General features: G+C 45.7%; 1 protein-coding gene across 1 annotated transcript in view; it reads right to left on the bottom strand.

Annotated features, from left to right (window-relative positions):
- The window catches only part of pcdh15b (protocadherin-related 15b), a 1866923-nt gene that overhangs the window by 793098 nt on the left and 1053508 nt on the right, over positions 1-20317 (bottom strand). Inside the window, exons 9-10 of the mRNA XM_070875055.1 lie at positions 18427-18537; positions 7043-7213 (exon numbers count right to left, since the gene is read on the bottom strand). Coding sequence (XP_070731156.1) covers positions 7043-7213; positions 18427-18537 — 282 coding nt within the window. The remainder of the gene's footprint in view (positions 1-7042; positions 7214-18426; positions 18538-20317) is intronic.

Genomic DNA, 20317 nt, shown 5'->3' with positions numbered 1-20317 from the left:
CTGTAGGCCTGCGCTCTCGTCGACGTGAACGCGCTACGACTGGCAGTCAGGAGAGGCCTCAGCATCGGAAAGTCGAACGTGGGCAGCAGCTTAAGGTAGGTGCGTATTTTTTCTCTAAAATGCCCGCGAGAAGGAAAAAACGGAATTTCAGGGCCAGTATCTTTCAAAAGGCTTTGAACGGGTCATTACCAAAGCAATATGTATTGGAGTTTCCAGAAGCACCAAAATGGTCAATACCGTTCCCCCCTGAGCTGCGTGGCCGCACAGCTTTTTCAATGTTAAGTTTGCACAAAACTGTGACTGGGCCAGGCAGCCCCTTAAAGTGGCCACGCACCAAAAAAAAAATAGAGGGAACATTGGTCACTACCAAGGATTTGTAGTTTGACTTATTTTCCAAATGACAACAGGTACTAATACTGCTAGAAACTGGATATCTGGTTTACCAGCGTGCATAGTGCTCCCTTGCTGCAAACTATGAGGAAAAGCTTGGTGTAAGATGTTACACCTGCCAACGCTTGCCTCTGCGCACACTCAGAGGCCGAACTCTAAGCCATTGTCAACATCTTCACCGAAGCATATGAGAGCATGGGTCTTATACTAAACATCTGTAAGACAAAAGTCCTCTACCAAGCTGCTACCACCACACAGTACTGCCCCCTGATCATCAAAATTCACGACGAGGCATTGGACAACGTGGACCATTTTGCATACCTCGGGAGCCTACTGTCAACAAGGGCAGAGGTCAAAGATGAAGTCCAACACCGCCGTCATTGCACCAGTGCAGCTTTCGGTCACCTGAGGAAGAGAGTGTTTGAAGACCAGGATCTCAAACCTGCCACCAAACTCACGGTCTACAGAGCAGTAGTGATACCTGCCCTCCTATGTGCTTCAGAGGCATGGACAACGTATAGCAGGCACCTCAAAGCACTGGAGAAGTACCACCAACGCTACCTCTGCAAGATCCTGCTAATTCACTGGCAGGATAGGCAAACCAACCTCAATGTTCTCGCTTAGGCCAATATCCCCAGCATCGGAGCATTGACCAAGCTCAATCAGCTCCATTGGACGGGCCACATCGTCTGCATGCCTGATTCGAGACTCCCAAAACAAGCACTCTATGTGGAGCCGGATCCGACACGGCAAGCGGGCCCCACGTGGACAGAGGAAATGCTTCAAGGACACCCTTAAAGCCTCCTTGAAAAAGTGCAACATCCCCACCGACACCTGGGAATCCCTGGCCCAAGACCGCTCAAAATGGAGGAGAAGCTTCCGGGAAGGTGCCGAACAACTCGAGCCTCATCGCCGAGAGCAAGCTGAAGCCAAGCGTAGACAGCGGAAGGAGCGCACGGCAACACAAGCAGCCCACCCACCCGTCCCTTCAACCACCATCTGCCCCACCTGTGGCAAAGACTGTAGGTCCCGCATTTGACTCATCTGTCACCTGAGAACTCATTTATATTGTGGAAGCATGTCATCCTCGAATCCAAGGGACTCTGCCTAAGAGAGAGAGAATGCTAGCTTCTATCAGGAATGTTAGCACATAGGCAAAGCAAATCACCAAAAAACAGAGCATTTTGGGCATTTAAACAGCTGTAAGGTTAACTTAGCGATGAACTCATATATATTTTTGTAATATCCGGCAGAACTTAAAGCCATGGAAGCCAAACATGAACAGTTTAACTCGTATTTCTGTCCACAATAGACCAAAAACTATTGGAATCCCTAAAATCACTCAATTTAACAAGTAGAAATGGTCATCAATGTCAGAGGAAACATTGCTGGAAAATTAATAGGTTCAAGTTAACAATGTTTCCATCTTTTTCTTCATTCTGAATAACTTAGCTACTTGGAGTCCAGATACCAAGAGCGAAGTGTCGACAATATTTACATACTATTACATAGGATATACGGCACAGAAACAGGCCATTCTGCCCAACCAATCCATGCCGGCGTTTATGCTCCACTCGAGCCTCCCCCCGTCTTTCATAACCCTCTATTCCCTTCACCCTCATATGGAGTTAGATGAAGTCCTTACTACTAGGGGGATCAAGGGGTATGGCGAGAAAGCCGGAAGGGGGTACTGAAGTTGCATGTTCAGCCATGAACTCATTGAATGGCGGGGCAGGCTGGAAGGGCCGAGTGGCCCACTCCTGCACCTATTTTCTATGTTTCTATGCTTGTCTAGCCTTCCCTTAAATGCATCCATACTATTTGCTTCAACGACTCCTTATGGTAGCGAGTGCCACATTCTCATCAGCTTTTGGGTAAAGAGGATTCTTCTGAATTTCCTATTGGAGATCTTGGTGGCCATCTTATATTGATGGCCTCTAGGTATGCTCTTCCCCACAAGTGGAAACATTCTCCCAGTATCCAATCTATCAAAACCTTTCATAAGAACAGCTTTTATTTATAGAGCGCCTTTAACATAATAAAAATTCCCAAGGCGCTTCACAGCGGTGTTATAAGAAAAAAACAGGTAGATTTGACACTGAGCCTCATAAGAAATAATTATGGCAGATGACCAAAAGCTTTGTCAAAGAGGTAGGTTGTTAAGAACGTCTTAAAGAATGGAACAGAGGGAGAGAAGTGGAGAGGTTTAGGGAGGGAGTTCCAGAGCTTAGGGTCCAAATAGCTGAAGGCACGACCACCGATGGTTGAGTAGTTATAATCAGTGATGCTCAAGAGGGCCGAATTTGAGGAACGCAGACATAAGAACATAAGAAATAGGAATAGGAGTAGGCCATACGGTCTCTCGAGCCTGCTCTGCCATTCAATAAGATCATGGCTGATCTGATCATGGACTCAGCTCCACTTCCCCGTCCGCTCCCCATAACCCCTTATCCCCTTATCGTTTAAGAAACTGTCTATTTCTATCAAATTTATTCAATGTCCCAGCTTCCACAGCTCTCAGGCAGCGAATTCCACAGGTTTACAATCCGCTGAGAGAAGAAATTTCTCCTCATCACAGTTTTAAATGGGCGGCCCCTTTTTCTAAGATCGTGCCCCCTAGCTCTAGTTTCCCTCATCAGTGGAAACATACTCTCTGCATCCACCTTGTCAACCCCCCTCATAACCTTATAAGTTTTGATAAGATCACCTCTCATTCTTCTGAATTCCAATGAGTAGAGGCCTAACCTACTCAACCTTTCCTCAGAAGTCAACCCCCTCATCCCCGGAATCAACCTAGTGAAGCTTCTCTGAACTGCCTCCAAAGCAAGTACAGGTGCAGCGCCCCTAATCTGGAAGCCTCGGGACCGACGGCGTTCCGGATTTTGCGTTTTGCCGGATTTTGGAATGTCTTTCTGACATCACGAATCCGGAAATCCAGAAATACCTGAGCCCAGGTTCGGGTATTTCCGGATTTTGGAATGTCAGAAGGGGGAGGCGGGTTGAGGGGGGTGCGGGGGTGGGGGGGGGGGGTGTTGGTGTCCAGTGGGCGATGAAGTCTTCGGCCGGGCCCCACCACCGAGCATGTGTTCAGGCGGGCCCCACGGCCGGGGAAGAGTTCGGGTGGGGCCCGCCGAAGAGCTGGTGAGGCTCGAAGGTAAGGGCAGTGGCGGTGAAGCGAGTCTCAAGGTAAGGGCAGTGGCGGCATGGCGAGGGGCGGTTAGGCGAGGCCCGAGGTCGGGCAGCAGTGAGGCGAGGGACAAGGTCGGGCAGCGGCGTGGCGAGGGGCAGTGAGGCGAGGCCCGAGGTTGGGCAGTGGCGTGGCGAGGGACGGGGAGGACCGAGGTCGGGCAGTAGCTGGATTCTGGAACATTCCGGATTCCAGAACTCTGGTTTTTGGACACTCAACCCGAAACCAAAACTGCATACAGTCTTCCAGGTGTGGCCTCACCAATACACTGTATAGCTGTAGAAAGACTTCCCTGCTTTTATATTCCATCCCCTTTGCAATAAAGGCCAAGATTCCATTGGCCTTCCTGATCACTTTCTGTACCTGCATACTAACCTTTTGTGTTTCATGCGCAAGTATCCCCAGGTTCTGCTGAACTGTGGCACTTTGCAATCTTTCTCCATTTAAATAATAACTTGCTCTTTGATTTTTTTCTGCCAAAGTGCATGACCTTACACTTTCCAACATTACACTCTATCTGCCAAATTTTTGCCCACTCACTTAGACTGTCTTTGTCCTTTGTCCTTTTGCAGATTTTTTGTATCCTCCTCACACATTGCTTTTCCTCCCATCTTTGTACCGTTAGCAAACTTGGCTATGTTACACTCAGTCCTTTCTTCCAAGTCGTTAATATAGATTGTAAGTAGTTGGGGACCCAGCACTGATTCCTGCGGCACCCCACTAGTTACTGTTTGCCAACCAGAGAATGAACCATTTATCCCAACTCTCTGTTCTCTGTTAGTTAGCCAATCCTCTATCCATGCTAATATATTACCCCCAACCCCGTGAACTTTTATCTTGTGCAGTAACCTTTTATGTGGCATCTTTTCAAATGCCTTCTTAAAGTCCAAATACACCACATCCACTGGTTCCCCTTTATCCACCCTGTTCGGTACATCCTCAAAGAATTCCATGAAATTTGTCAAACATGACTTCCCCTTCATAAATCCATGCTGACTCTGCCTGACTGGATTTTGCTTTTCCAGATGTCCTGCTACTATTTCTTTAATAATGGACTCCAACATTTTCCCAACCACAGATGTTAGGCTAATTGGTCTATAGTTTCTCGTTGATTTGTGAGGCTGAAAGAGATAATAGAGATGGGGAGGGGCGAGGCCATAGAGGGATTGGTAAACAAGGATGAGAATTTAGAAATCGAGGCGTTGCTTAACCGGGAGCCCATGTAGGTCAGTGAGCACAGGGGTGATGGGTGAGCGAGACCTGGTGCGAGTTAGGACACGGGTTGCCGAGTTTTGGATGACCTCAAGTTTACATATGGTAGAATGTGGGAGGCCAGCCAGGAGTGCTTTGAAGTAGTCAAGTCTAGAGGTAACAAAGGCATGAAAGAGGGTTTCAGCAGCAGATGAGCTGAGGCAGGGGTGGGCGGACAACGTTACGGAGATCGAAATAGGTGGTTTTAGTTATGCCGTGGATATGTGGCCATAAGCTAATTTCAGGTTCAAATTTGATGCCAAGGTTGCGAACAGTCCGGTTTAGCCTCAGATAGATGCTAGTGAGAAGGATGGAGTCAGTGGCTAGGGAACGCAGCTTATGACAGGGACCAAAGACAATGGCTTTGGTCTTCCCAATATTTAATTGCAGAAAATTTCTGCTCATCCAGTAGTGGATGTCGGACAATTTAGAGACCGTGGAGGGGTTGAGAGAAGTGGTAGTGAGATAGAGCTGGGTATTGTCAGTGTACATGTGGAAACTGACTCCATGTTATCGAATGATATCGACAAGGGGCAGCATATGGATGAGAAATAGGAGGGGGCCAAGGATAGATCGTTGGGAGACACCAGAAGTAACGATATGGTGGTGGGAAGAGAAGCTATTGCAGGAGATTTTCTGGCTACGATTAGAAAGCTAAGAATGGAACCAGGCGAGTGCAGTCCCACCCAGCTGAACGATGGTGGAGTGGTGTTGGCGGAGGATGGAGTGGTCAACCATGTCAAAGGCTGCAGACAAATCCAGGAGGTTGAGGAGGGATAGTTTACCTTTGGCACAGTCACAAGGGATGTCATTTGTAACTTTGATGAGAGCTGTTTCGGTGCTGTGGCAGGCACGGAAACTGGATTGAAAGGATTCAAACATGGAGTTTTAAAGTTTTAGGTCACCCCTCAGCCTTCTTTTTTTCAAGAGAAATGAGACCCAGCCTGTTCATCCTTTCCTGATATGTATACCCTCACATTTCTGGTATCATCCTTGTAAATCTTCTCTGCACCCTCTCCAGTGACTCTGTATCCTTTTAGAAACATAGAAACATAGAAAATAGGTGCAGGAGTAGGCCATTCGGCCCTTCTAGCCTGCACCGCCATTCAATGAGTTCATGGCTGAACATGCAACTTCAGTACCCCATTCCTGCTTTCTCACCATACCCCTTGATTCCCCTAGTAGTAAGGACTTCATCTAACTCCTTTTTGAATATATTTAGTGAATTGGCCTCAACTACTTTCTGTGGTAGAGAATTCCACAGGTTCACCACTCTCTGGGTGAAGAAATTCCTCCTCATCTCGGTCCTAAATGGCTTCCCCCTTATCCTTAGACTGTGTCCCCTGGTTCTGGACTTCCCCAACATTGGGAACATTCTTCCTGCATCTAACCTGTCTAACCCCGTCAGAATTTTAAACGTTTCTATGAGGTCCCCTCTCATTCTTCTGAACTCCAGTGGCGATCAGAACTGTACGCAGTACTCCAAGTGTGGTCTAACGAGGGTTAAGTTCCATACATTTCAAGTTGGAGAGGTCAAATCAAGAACTATTGTTTGTAAAAAAGGCTCAGGATTTGGTAACCCAAGTTTTAATGATTGTATTGTGGAATATTTCCCTTTAAGTTGAGTTATTTTCATTTGTGGATTTTAATATAAGCCCTCTTTCTAGCACGATGGTCGGAATTTTCTGTTTTGATCACTCGTGATGCATGCCAGGAGTGTACAGGAGGAAATTCCGCATGCCCCGCCCATGATTTTCTGATCATTATGATTGCAAATTCACGCGCTAGGGTCCAAAAGCTCCTGCTACGTGCTCTTGCTGTGCATCAGGAGCACAGAAGCAGATAACCTCAACCGATATTGCTTAAATGAAAGTGCCGCACATCAATTGTTCAAATATTGTCCTCTGAGAAATATCACAATGGCATTCAACAATAGATTATATATTTTTCATTTGCATGTTAATGCTTAAAGCTATTACAGAGAAAGTTTGCCTTAATTGAAGAGTTCAACATTTTTGTAGCAAAAGCTTAGGTGAAAATAATTATTGTGTGGGTAACAACTGCGGGAAGTATTAATTAATGAAAGCTAATGTAGCCAAGCATGGAAAATCTCAATACGTCATTAACATTAATGTATTCAAAGCAGTTCACGAGAATGTTCCATCGTGTTCTTATGCAGCAAACAATATATAACCAGATAAACTGTATGCTTACAGGGTCCGTGAGTTCAGGCAAATTCGCCTTGTATGTAAGAGGACGGCAATCCCTCGTATTATTGACCAATTCACATGGAAGGAACTTTGGTCCAAGGTCATCTCCATCAAGTACATTAACTGTCAGCGTTGTTGTGCTGGTTCTTCTATTATTTGGATTTGGAGCTCGGTCCTGTGAATCAATGAAAAAAGTCCTGAGTGTGTTATATAGAATGACATCGAATTTACAGCACAGAAACAGGCCATTCGGAGCAACTGGTCTATGTCAGTGTTTATGCTTTGCATGAGCCCCCTCCCACCCTACTTCATCTAACCCTATCAGCATATCCTTCTATTCCGTTCTCCCTCAAGTTCTTATCTAGCTTCCCCTTAAATGCTATGCTATTTATGTCAACTAATCCTTGTTCCACATTGGCATATTTTTCGTTTCAATGCAGTAAAATTATCATAACTAATTACCATGATAAAGCTATAGCAAGTGTTGAAAAGCAGGTAGCATAATAATTTAATTGTGTGCGAGTATGTGTATTGTCTTACTTCATCTCGCTATTGTGTTTGGCGTGTCTATAATTTTCTCTTTTTGATTGGTTAATTGTAGTCTGTTTTTTTCCTGCTTTTTTTTGTTAGCTGATACAAAAAGAAATGACAAAATCATAATCAATCAGATGCTACAAAAGCAACATGAACCAAAATATAAATCATATTTCATACAGTTGCCGTGACAGTGCACAACCAGAGATAGCGATTGAAGCAGACCATGTCCAGGAACTTTGAGCACACAAATCTAGGCTGATTCTCCAGGGCAGTGCTGAGGCTGCACTACTGGAGGTGCAGGTGCAGCAAGCAGTTAGGAAGGCAAATGGTATGTTGGCCTTCATTGCAAGAGGATCTGAGTACAGGAACAAGGATGTCTTACTACAGTTATACAGTGTCTTGGTGAGACCGCGCCTGGAGTATTGTGTGCAGTTTTGGTCTCCTTACCTAAGAAAGTATATAGTTGCCATAGAGGGAGTGCAGCGAAGGTTCACCAGACAAATTCCTGGGATGGCAGGACTGTCGTATGAGGAGAAATGTTTTCATTCAGAGGGTGGTGAACCTGTGGAATTCTCTACCACAGAAGGCTGTGGAGGCCAAGTCACTGAATATATTTCAGAGGGAGATAGATAGCTTTCTAGACACAAAAGGCATCAAGGGGTATGGGGAAAAGTGGGAATATGATGTTGAGATAGAGGATCAGCCATGATCATATTGAATGGTGGTGCAGACTCGAAGGGCCGAATGGCCTAGTACTGCTTCTATTTTCTATGTCTATGTTTCTATGTCTTTCGGATGAGACATTAAACCGAGGACCCGTCTGCTCTTTCAGGTGGACATAAAAGATCCTATGGCACTATTTCGAAGAAGACAGGGGAGTTACCCCAGTATCCTGGCCAATATTTATCCCTCAGTCAACATAACAAAAACAAATTATCCGTTCAAGTCACATTATGAATTGTGGGAGCTTGCTGTGCACAAATTAGCTGCTGTGTTTCTTACATTACAACAGTGACTACTCTCCAAAAGTACTTAATTGGTTGTAAAGCGCTTTGAGACGTCCGGTGGTCGTGAAAGGCACTTTAAAAATGCAAGTCGTCTTCTTTGTTTCAACATTTAAGTATAGATTAAAATTTGTTCAAGTAAAGGGAAATTAAGAGATATAGGAACAGTTTGGGCACATGGGCTTACTTGTGTGCCCAAACTGTTCCTGGTTGGACCGACCGGCCTATTTCTCTGTTGTAATTTCTATGTCATCATCATCATCATAGGCAGTCGTTCCGAATCGTGGAAGACTGGCTTCCACTCTAAAAATGAGTCCTTAGGTGGCTGAACAGTCCAATATGAGAACCACAGTCCCTGTCACAGGTGGGACAGATAGTCGTTGAGGGAAAGGGTGGGTGGGACTGGTTTGCCGCATGGGCTTTCCGCTGCCTGCGCTTGATTTCTGCATGCTCTCGGCGATGAGACTCAAGGTGCTCAGCGCCCTCCCGGATGCACTTCCTCCACTTAGGGTGGTCTTTGGCCAGGGACTCCCAGGTGTCAGTGGGGATGTTGCACTTTATCAGGGAGGCTTTGAGGGTGTCCTTGTAATGTTTTCTCTGCCCACTTTTGGCTCGTTTGCCGTGAAGGAGTTCCGAGTAGAGCGCTTGCTTTGGGAGTCTCGTGTCTGGCATGCAAAAAACGTGGCCGGGCCAGCGGAGCTGATCAAGTGTGGTCAGTGCTTCAATGCTGGGGATGTTGGCCTGGTCGAGGACGCTAACATTGGTGCGTCTGTCCTCCCAGGGGATTTGCAGGATCTTGCGGAAACTTTGTTGGTAGTATTTCTCCAGCGACTTGAGGTGTCGACTGTACATGGTCCATGCCTCTGAGCCATTCAGGAGGGTGTGTATTACTACAGCCCATGAGCTTGGTGGTAGATTTGAAGGCCTGGTCTTCAAACACTCTTTTCCTCAGGTGACCGAAGGCTGCAGTGGCACACTGGAGGCGGTGTTGAATTTCTATGTAATCTATGAGAGGACCCCTGCAACCCAAGCCCACTCATGTCCCACACAAAGAGGCTCTGACAGCCTCATACCCAGCACAGCCTCACTTTGTCAGGGCAGTGCACAGGTTTCACAACTCTGACACAAAATCTAATCTTTTGCTGCAACAGGTCTTTGTCTTAATGATACAGTAGTGATTACCCTCTCCTATTATACTGCACATGGGGAGTGACGACTGAGTATAATCTTCAGATAAAAGGTTGCTAGAGGATTTGGGTGTAATCCAGTCCCCATTCTGTCTTTACTTTTATTTAATACTTGGATTTGATATTATTTACATTTAAATAGCAAAACATACGGTGAATGAGGCTGTCAGAGCCTCTTCGTGTGGGACATGAGTGGGTTTGGGCTGCAGTGGTCCTCTCATAGATTACATAGAAACTCAACACCGCCTCCAGTGCGCCAATGCAGCCTTGGGAAACAAAGAAATAGAGCTGGTTGAAGCAGAGCCATTTCTCTGCAGTACAAGCTCAGGAGCTAGGAGACGTAAATAAAACTGAGGAGAGCAGAATTAAAAGTTTACAAAGGCAGCTCCCAATGTAAGTGTGCACAGAGGAATTTATAATAGAATAAGCTGTTACAAGAAATGCATGCAGTTGTAAAAATGTTAATATTTATGTATAACTTACTTTGATAAACTCTCATGCATTTCCTGCACTTCACGCTCATCTATTTTGATTAAATACTGTGCATCATAAGCAGTTGAGCCACACAGATTCATTTTGTATCTTTTCTTTGTGTTGCATGACATAGCCGTTTCCACTTTGGGCATAATCAGCAATCCGGGCAGAAATGGCACCCAAAATTGTGCTAGTTTTAAGAAGAGCTTTTTTCCCCTCAAGTAAACTCATTTGCATATCGCTGAACATAAAATATGCCATGAACCAGCACTTTAGAACATAAGCTTGTTGAAAAAAAATTTTTGCTTTAAAAATATTCCTTGATATATTTAAGAAAGGTAACTTGGGGCAGTTTGATTAACACAGCTGAAAATGAGTTTATCACAAAGAATAAGCATTTTTAATCAGAATGTCAATCCACCATCTGTGAGTAACCCAATTTTAAATTACTGAAAATGACTTTTTAAGAAATATACAGAACCATTTTCTAGTAATATTAGTGTATCAGTTTCTAAGTAATGTTTAAAAAATTAAAAGCTTTTAAAATGTTCGTATTAGTGTCCCAAAAGAACCAGCTAATTTTTAAAACCCCCTCGATCTTGCTCATGTCTAGTTTGTGGGTAGTGCTTCTCGTGTGATGTTTTTTAACTAGCACAAAAGATCGCGGAAACACGACGATCTTACGTTGATTTCAGACTAAAAAGTACAGCACAACCGAGTGGAAACTCTACCCCTATATGTTCATCACTGCAAACTATAACACAAAGATATTAAATAAACAATTGTCAAATAAATAATTAAAATTAGTCATAAACCTATCTTAGAAAACATTCCTCCGCACAAGCCTACCCTAGCTGTAGGACCTGGGACTACAGCAGGGGCAATATTAAATTCCCAATGTTTGCATTTCTTGTTGATATGCCTCTGAGCATGCTCCATGTCGTAGACCCATACAGCACAGGAGGAGGCCATTCAGCCTATCGTGCCTGTTTTGTTTTCAGTCTGCAACAATTAAGAGATTGCCATTTTTATGCTGGCAAAATCTAACTCTCTGCTGCTGCAAGAAGAAAGGAAATAAGAGAGAGGGAGAAAGAACGAAAGAACGAAAGAAAGAACGATAGAATGATAGATAGAAAGAGAGAGGAAAAGAAAGAACGATAGAAAGAAAGAGAGGAAAAGAGAGAACGATAGAAAGAGAGAGAGAAAAAGAGAGAACGATAGAAAGAAAGAGAGGAAAAGAGAACGATAGAAAGAGAGAGAGAAAGAAAGAACGATAGAAAGGAAAAGAACGATAGAAAGAAAGAGAGAGAGGAAAAGAAAGAATGATAGAAAGAGAGAGAGAAAAAGAGAGAACAATAGAAAGAAAGAGAGGAAAAGAGAGAACGATAGAAAGAGAGAGAGAGAAAAAGAGATAACGATAGAAAGAAAGAGAGGAAAAGAGAACGATAGAAAGAAAGAGAGAGAGAGAAAGAAAGAATGATAGAAAGGAAAAGAAAGAACGATAGAAAGAGAGAGAGAGAGAGAGAGAGGAAAAGAAAGAACGAAAGAAAGAACTAGCAGTCAATGCTTTGCCTGAAGGCATGGCTACAATTTGGAAATCTTTTGGGCCATTTTGTCGAATAAATGGTTGGAAATAAATGGCAGTGGTTGGAAATGGGTGTGTGTGCCTGCAACAAATAACTATTACTTTTAAAAATTAATCTGGTGAGCTTTCTTGGTTTTAAAGTAGTCACCAGAAGGAAAAATTCCTTCTCTGGAATTTAGAAGGTTAAGGGGTGATTTGATCAAAGTTTTCAAGATGTTAAGGGAAACTGATAGCATAGATAGAGAGAAACTATTTTGGCTGGTTGGTGAATCTAGGACCAGGGGGACATGGCTTAAAAACTAGAGCCATATCTTTCAGGTGTGAAATTCGGAAACATTTCGAAACACAAAGGGTGGTAGAAGTTTGGAACTCTCTTCCGCAAAAGGTAGTTGATGCTGGGTCAATTGTTCATCTGAGATTGATAGATTTTTGTTCACCAAGGCTATTAAGCGATATGGGCCAAAGGCGGGTATCTGGAGTTAGGTCACAGACTAGCCATGATCTCATTGAATGGCGGTACAGGCTTGAGGGGCTGAATGACCTACACCTGTTCCTATGTTTCTTTGTTCTTATGACATACATAAGCTCCAAACTTAATTTATTTATTTCAACACTGTCTCTAGGTTTCTGGTGTTCAAGTCCTTTGAACTCATGAGCCAGTCCCAAGTCACAGTGACATAAAGAAAAGGTGTGAGTCAAGAAAAGGAAGATTTTTTTCTAATTTCTGTGTATGAGTAACACACAGGATATCAACACAGAAACATAGAAAATAGGAGCAGTTCCTTTTATGGCCCTGACCTATAGAAAATAGCAGTAGTAGGCCATTTGGCCCTTCGAGTCTGCACCGCCATTCAGTATGATCATGGCTGATCCTCTATCTCAACACCATATTCCCGCTTTCTCCCCATACCTCTTGATGCTTTTAAAGTCTAGAAATCTATCTATCTCCTTCTTCAGTGATTTGCCCTCCACAGCCTTCTGTAGTAGAGAATTCCACAGGTTCATGACCCTCTGACTGAAGAAATTTCTCCTCATCTCAGTCCTAAATTTCCTACCCCGTATCCTGAGACTGTGACCTCTTGTTCTAGACTTCCCAGCCCGGGGAAACATCCTCCCCGCATCTAGTCTGTCCAACCCAATCAGAATTTTAATTTGTTTCAATGAGATCCCCTCTCATTCCTCTAAGCATCTAGTGAATACAGGCCTAGTTGACCCAATCTCTCCTCATGGCAGTCCTGCCATCCCAGGAATCAGTCTGGTGAACCTTCGCTGCACTCCCTCTATGGCAAGTATATCCTTTCTTAGGTAAGGAGACCAAAACTGCACACTGTTATGTAATGATGTGTGTATCGTCCCAGTACCTTAAATGTATTGTAAGTACTATGCCACACCACAGAGGGCGCTGCGGTGGGAAACCTTGGTAGTACCTGTAAGAAGGACTATATAAGGCTGACCACCACACCTGGGAGGCACTCTGGAGCTGAACAATAAAGGACGAAGGTCACAGCAGTTAGACTTACACCAGACTGTGTGGAGTCAGTGATTTGTGTGCTACATACACCACATTGGCAACAAGGAAGCGGACGAACTCCACGCAACCATGGCTACTCTGGGCTCGCTAAAGGATTTTACCGTGGGCAATGATTGGGAGGCCTTTACGGAAAGGCTCGAGTACTACTTCACAGCAAATGACCTGACGGAGGACACATACGCAATGAGAGAGAAGCGTAAGGCGATATTGCTCTCCAGTTGTGGAGATGAGGTTTACTGTCTCGTCAGGGATTTGCTGGCACCCGCGAGCGCCAGGGACAAGTCATACGAGGAGCTGACTGAACTCATTCGTGACCAGTTGAAACCGAAGGAGAGCATCCTCACGGCCAGATACAAATTTTACCATCACTGCAGACCCGAGGGCCAGGATGTCACCAAATATGCAGCGGACCTCAGGAGACTCGCGGCGCCGTGTGATTTTGGGGCACACCTTGACGAGGCTTTGCGGGACGTTTTCGTTATGGGGATTGGCCACGAGTGCCTCCTTCACAAGCTGCTGGCCACGGAACCCACAGTCACTCTGACAAAGGCCATCGCCATCAGCCGGGCATATATGACCTTGACTTGCAGCACCAAGCAAATAATCCGCACAGTCTCGAACCCGGCAGGCACTGTCCACAGGATAGCGCCCACCACGGACAAAACTACAGAACGTGGCTCTGCCCAAGGCAGAGAGCACGGACCTCGGGGTCCTGGAACTCAGAGTCCGCCAAGGGGGGCCAATCAAGCAGCACCATGCTGGCGCTGTGGAGGAAGCCATGGGGCTCACCGGTGCAGGTTTGCGGAGTACACGTGCAATACCTGCCACGTTAAAGGCCACCTTCAGCATATGTGTAAAAGAAATCGGACTCACCATGTGGCTGAGGAGATGGGGGATGATCCACTGTTCAGCGAGGAGCAGGCAGAAGAAGATGAGGTGCTTGGACTGTATACGTGCACCGACGATTCGCCCCCAGTGATAAGGGAAGTAAAAATCAACGGAGTCCCAGTGAGTATGGAAGTGGACACGGGCTCGGGTCCGTCGTTGATGAGTCGGAGAACTTTTGATAAACTGTGGATTAACGCAGCTGCACGACCCAAGCTGGTCCCGGTCACGGTGAAGCTGCGTACCTATACCAGGGAACTAATACCTGTTCTCGGCAGAGCGATGGTGCAGGCATCCCACGGGGATGAGACGCACGGTTTACCTTTGTGGGTCGTTGCAGGCGATGGGCCGACACTCCTCGGCCGGAGGTGGATGGGGAAGGTCCGTGGGAGCTGGGAAGACTTCATTCCTCCACAGGCTGCTGCTCCCCGGGGTGCTGCCGTGCCCCGGGTCCCCAGAGAGCAGCGCCGACCGAGCTGGAGCTGCAGCCTCAATCCCCCCACAGGCAAGTCCCAGGCCCGGGCCTCACACAGAGACCCTGCAGCCTCAATCCACCCACAGGCAAGTCCCAGGCCCGGGCCTCACACAGAGACCCTGCAGCCTCAATCCACCCACAGGCAAGTCCCAGGCCCGGACCTCACACAGAGACCCTGAAGCCTCAATCCCCACAGGCAAATCCCAGGCCCGGGCTTCACACAGAGACCCTGCAGCCTCAATCCACCCACAGGCAAGTCCCAGGCCCGGATCTCACACAGAGACCCTGCAGCCCCAGCCCCCACAGGCAAGCAGCCCTGCACAGAGGGGCCTAAGGTGGGGTGGAGGTTGAGCCAGCGGGCCGCTGCGGGCGGGGTGCTGAGGGATCCAGGGGCCGGCGGTTCGGAAGGGCCCCGCAGAGGAAGAGGCCGTTGGGCAGGCCCCGCCGAGGAGCTGGTAACGTCGGGCGGCGGCAGCAGCAGGGGAGGCCGCTACAGAGGCCGCGGGGGACGCGGCAAGTGCGGCCGCTGGAGAGGCCACGGCGGCCACAGGAGAGGCGACAAGTCAGGTGGTAGCGGAGGGGAGCGGAGGCTGTGACGGCGGAGGGTTTCCGGAGCGGCGGAGAAGAAGATGGCGGCGGCATCGTGTCGGAGCTGCAGAGCATCAAAGATGGCGGCACCCAAGGAGAAGCCTCGTGGAATCCTCCTGCATTAAAGATGGCGCCTTAAAGAGGAAATGCACCCGGGAGTCTTAAAAGGGCCTTACAAAGAGGTGGTTCCCACAAAGGACTTCTGTTTGGCAGAGCGAGTCTAAAATGAGCTATGTTAATGTGAGATAGTGAATTTATAATAAGAATTACTTTTTTTTATGCTGAATGGCCACTGTATTTGTGTAAAATAATGGATGAAGTACAATTAATGATAACGGCTAACAAGGAAATCAAGGTTCCGCTACCAGTCAATAACCAGTTAATGTACCAGATAATATGTACCATACTAATGCACTGTCTATGCCCACCTGCCTTCCGTTGGACAAGTGTAATGTTATGTAATGATGTGTGTATCGTCCCAGTACCTTAAATGTATTGTAAGTACTATGCCACACCACAGAGGGCGCTGCGGTGGGAAACCCTGGTAGTACCTGTAACAAGGGCTATATAAGGCTGACCACCACACCTGGGAGGCACTCTGGAGCTGAACAATAAAGGACGAAGGTCACAGCAGTTAGACTTACACCAGACCGTATGGAGTCAGTGATTTGTGTGCTACATACACCACACACACAATACTCCAGGTGCGGTCTCACCACGGCCCTGTATAACTGTAGTAAGACATTATTGTTCCTGTATTTAAATCCTCTTGCAGTGCAGGCCAACATACCATTTCCCTTCCTAACGGCTTGCTGCACCTGCATGTTTGCTTTCAATGATTGGTGTACAAGGACACCCAGATCCCTCTGTACATCGACACTGCCCAAGCTATCACCATTTAAATAATACTTTGACTTTATGATTTTCCTACCAAAGTGGATAACTTCAAATTTATCCACGTTACACTGCATCTGCCACGTGTTTGCCCACTCACTCAACCTATCTAAATCGCCTTGCAGAGTCTTTACATCCTCCTCACAGCTCACAATCCCACCTCGTTTTGTGTCATCAGCAAATTTGGAAATATTACATTTGGTTCCCTCATCCAAATCATTTATATATATATTGTGATTATTGTGAATATCGTGACTATGTTACATAACACATTGTATAACGCTCCTGGAATACCAAATATAGTTTATACATGACAATATTATATACAATCAACAACATTATATATTGTCAATACACATTTGACCTCCAGATTCTGGCTAACTCACATGGGATTGCCTTTCATAAATAAATCAAATGCAGTCCTGAACAATGGCTTCACTCAGAAACTAAGTCGCTACAAGCTTTTTGTGCAAAAAAAGAATGTGGATCAAGTCTCCAGCCATTTTAGCAAGAGAGTGATTGAGCAGAAATTCAGTTGGAGCAAAGCCCGATCAGCAGAGATAATGGGGGAATTTGAACCTGAAAAAACAGGTGGGTTGGGCCATGTGCAAAATTAAAGTGTTGAATTCTGACCCGAACCCGCCTGCAACCCGCCCATGTCTGGTTTTAACGGAGGCAGGGCTGGCAACCAACCCGCTGCCAAGAGGCGGGTCATCTATTTCAATATTATAATGAGGAAGAACGCCTCTGCTTTAACCTCCATTTTGAATGTAACTTTAGCTGGTCGGGTTTTGCAGGCCTCATGAAATCCACCAGCTCATGCAAGGTGAGGACTGCTGGATTCAGGAAGTAACTGCCTTTACACATACCTCCTGTATCCAGCGCACTTCCTAACGCCACCTCCCCCCCCCAGAGACCCCCAGCCCCACGAGGCTTCCGATCCCCCCCCACCTCGCAACCCTCCGATTCCACCCCCTCTCCCAGTCCTCTGATCTGTTCCCCAGGCTTCCGACCGCCTCCCCACCCCCCACGATGCTCTTCAGGCCCACAATGTCGTATGCCACCTCCCCTACTCCTCCTTCCCTGCCCCACCTGCCCCCTCGCTTCTCCGGCCCCCGATCTCTGCCGGACTCTCTCCCAGCCTGTGCTGGTCCCAGCCCCCGAGCTCCTCCGGCCCTTTCCGTTTTCCTCCCAGCCGCCAATTTCTGTAGACCTCCCCCCCTCTTCCTGTCGCCCCGGATCACTTCCGACCACCACTTCCCCCCCCCGCTCCTCCGGCCGGTCCCTCCCTCCCTCCTTTCTGCAACCTCCTCGCCCAGAGCCAGTCAGCCTTTCAATCTGGCTGGCTGTGGGTAAGAAACAGAGGCCTCCCATGTAAATCAGGCCCTGTCTTTAAATTCGGCAAGGCCTGCGGCAAACCCATTCACCCTGGTTTCCCGACCACTTCGGAGACCTCCTCGCTCCCAACCCGCCTTCACCATTAAAATTCAGCCCCATAAGAGAGAAGCAACAAGCACCTTATAAGCAGGGAGAATGGATGCATATAATGAAGAAGACAAGGCACAATAAGAGAGCGGCGATGGACACATTGACAGGTCTGGGCAAACAGTGACGAGCGCAGGGTATAGAACCTAGGAAAAATACAAACCAGCCTCACCCAGGGACCCATAAATAATACTATGAGATATCCACCAGTTATAAAGATATTTATTGTATTTAAGCTATGACTGTTTACAGTTAATACTATTTTCAGGAGACATTTTTATATAAGTTGGGGAATGATAAACTTTGGCTCACATTGACATAAAAGTTGCTTTGTAAATCTGTTAAATGTAAGTCATCTATATGAATTAGATTTCAAAGCACAATTCTTCTCAAATGGTTAAAATGGTTCCAATAAAATACTATGTCCTTTACTTTACGAATTCTACTTACTCCCTACTTATTTTCTGTTAACGGAAATTGCATTGCCTGGTAAAAGCAAACAGCAATCACTGCTTCGCAATTACATGTCAAAACATGTTTGCTAAAAGCTACGAGTGATTCTGATACTTTTAGGCAATCATTTAACATTGTTTCGTCTGACAACATCAATTAAACTGCGCAAGAAAGTTCTGCCACATTTCTGAGTGCTGCTCGCTTCAAATGTACAATCCACTGGACGGTATACAATTGTTGAAATGCAAGTATAAACTGAGTGATTGAAATTCTTCAAATAAATGTCTTACATTGGCTTGAACAATGACATAGTAACGTGTTTTTTCTTCATAATTTAGTCTTCTCCTTAAAACCACAGCTCCTGATAATGTGAGTGGAATGTCAAACGTCCGACTAGATTCCTACGAACATAAAGAAACCGGTTCAAGTTTTCACTCTGCGCCTGTCAAATGTTCGTCAGCTGCACCAACAACAAATTAGTTCAATATATTGTACTTTGACATTTCACAAAATATGATTCTATCGCTTCATACCATCCTATACTTAAAATAGTTTTCTATTATTATCACTTTATTAGTGATTTAATTAACTCTAAAATACAACATTGTATCAACGTGGTGTCAAGAGTATCTTGTTCATCAACTTTTGGCATGGCTCAACAGTCTCGACTGAAAGCTACATGGTGAAAACGAGGCATTTATCACATTTCACCAGCCAGTTTCTTAATAATAAAGATTGATATTGAAAACCGAGGTTGATTACCAGGTCACATTGTAAAGACTGGAGGCGTTACATTTTAGTTGTTTCTATTTAAAAAGAAAAACAGCATTAGAAATTTAACTACAGGCAACTCTCGATTATCCGTACACAGATCTAACGGAGAACCCGCTTCAACTGCTCTTTTAAAAACTGTGATTCTGTCCCGTGTACAGCTGCACACGTCCATTAAACCCAGCCCACACACAGTCCTGTGCTGACACACTGCATTATCACTACACACAGAGGAAGGGCTTTATTTTATAATAAAATTTAATGCTGTCTCGACCTTAAAGGAATCCTTGTAGAGCAATCAAATATACTGCCACCCATCCTCACGTTATCAGATCGAAGGCTTTGCTCCCAGCCTCGATCTTTTAGGGCACTGTCCAGATCATCACACTGGAAGCAAGTTCAGAGGGGCAAAAGATGTATACAACTCTTCCTCCCTTCCCTGCCGTCTTTCCGTTTTCTGATCTTGGTGAACGTGCTCTTGTGCACTCTGGAGTATCACTGAGGGTGCCGCCTTGGGGGGTAAGTAAAGCCGAGTCTCATTCGACCTCCAGCGGTTGAAGCCTTTAGACTGGTCATTTTAAGAAAAAGTAGACACAGTATAACATGGGTCTCTTCACTTTATATGAAAATGAATAGGTGGACAATCCCATCCTGGAGTGCACAGAAGCAGAAAAGCATCAAAGTACTGTATAAATTTGGGACCCAAACATTCTCGGCAAGTACGTGCACTCGCCCTAACGGCAACATCGTTGACCCGGAATAGCCCGATCCCCGAGGGCCCTGGATAGTCGAAAGTTGCCTGTAATTTGGAACGACCTGCAGCCAGTTTTTAAAAATTATACATCTGGTGTTGGCACTTAAAAGAAATCCAACAAAATGTTAAAAATACATTTGTATTTAGGTTCTGAAAATAAAGAGACAACAGCCGGGTTATAAAACTGCAATACTGGTTCTTTACGAAGAATTTCATTTCCTGGAGTTGCATTAAAAAAAAATCAGTCGATGAAAACATTTAAGTAGTAAAAATTTAAACAAAGCCTTGCAAATGTTCGAAGCCAATCAGCGGGATTTCCTTCAGGTTTCTCGCGACCAGCCGCTGTAACTTCAGCACAAGGTCGGCAGAAACCACGTTTATGCATCCATCCATGCTTTCCGCCAAAGTTACAGCAGTCAAATAAATTACCGAGGAAATTCCAGGTGAAAATCACCAAAGGTCGATGCTATTATAGAGCCGGATTTAGGTGGAAGTCATAAATAAAATTGGCTCAAAATTATTCAGGGATATGATCCCGGCAGTTACCATAGAATCTTACAGCTCAGAAGGAGGCCATTCGGTCCATTATGCCTGTGCCAGCTCTTAGAAAGAGTTATGCAATTAGTCCCACTCCCCTGCTCTTTCTCCATAGCCCT

This window comes from Pristiophorus japonicus, chromosome 3 (genome assembly GCF_044704955.1).
Source record: "Pristiophorus japonicus isolate sPriJap1 chromosome 3, sPriJap1.hap1, whole genome shotgun sequence".
NCBI classification, from domain to species: Eukaryota; Metazoa; Chordata; class Chondrichthyes; family Pristiophoridae; genus Pristiophorus; species Pristiophorus japonicus.
The sequence above is the reverse complement of the archived record's forward strand: the minus strand, read 5'-3'. Positions and strand labels throughout refer to the sequence as shown.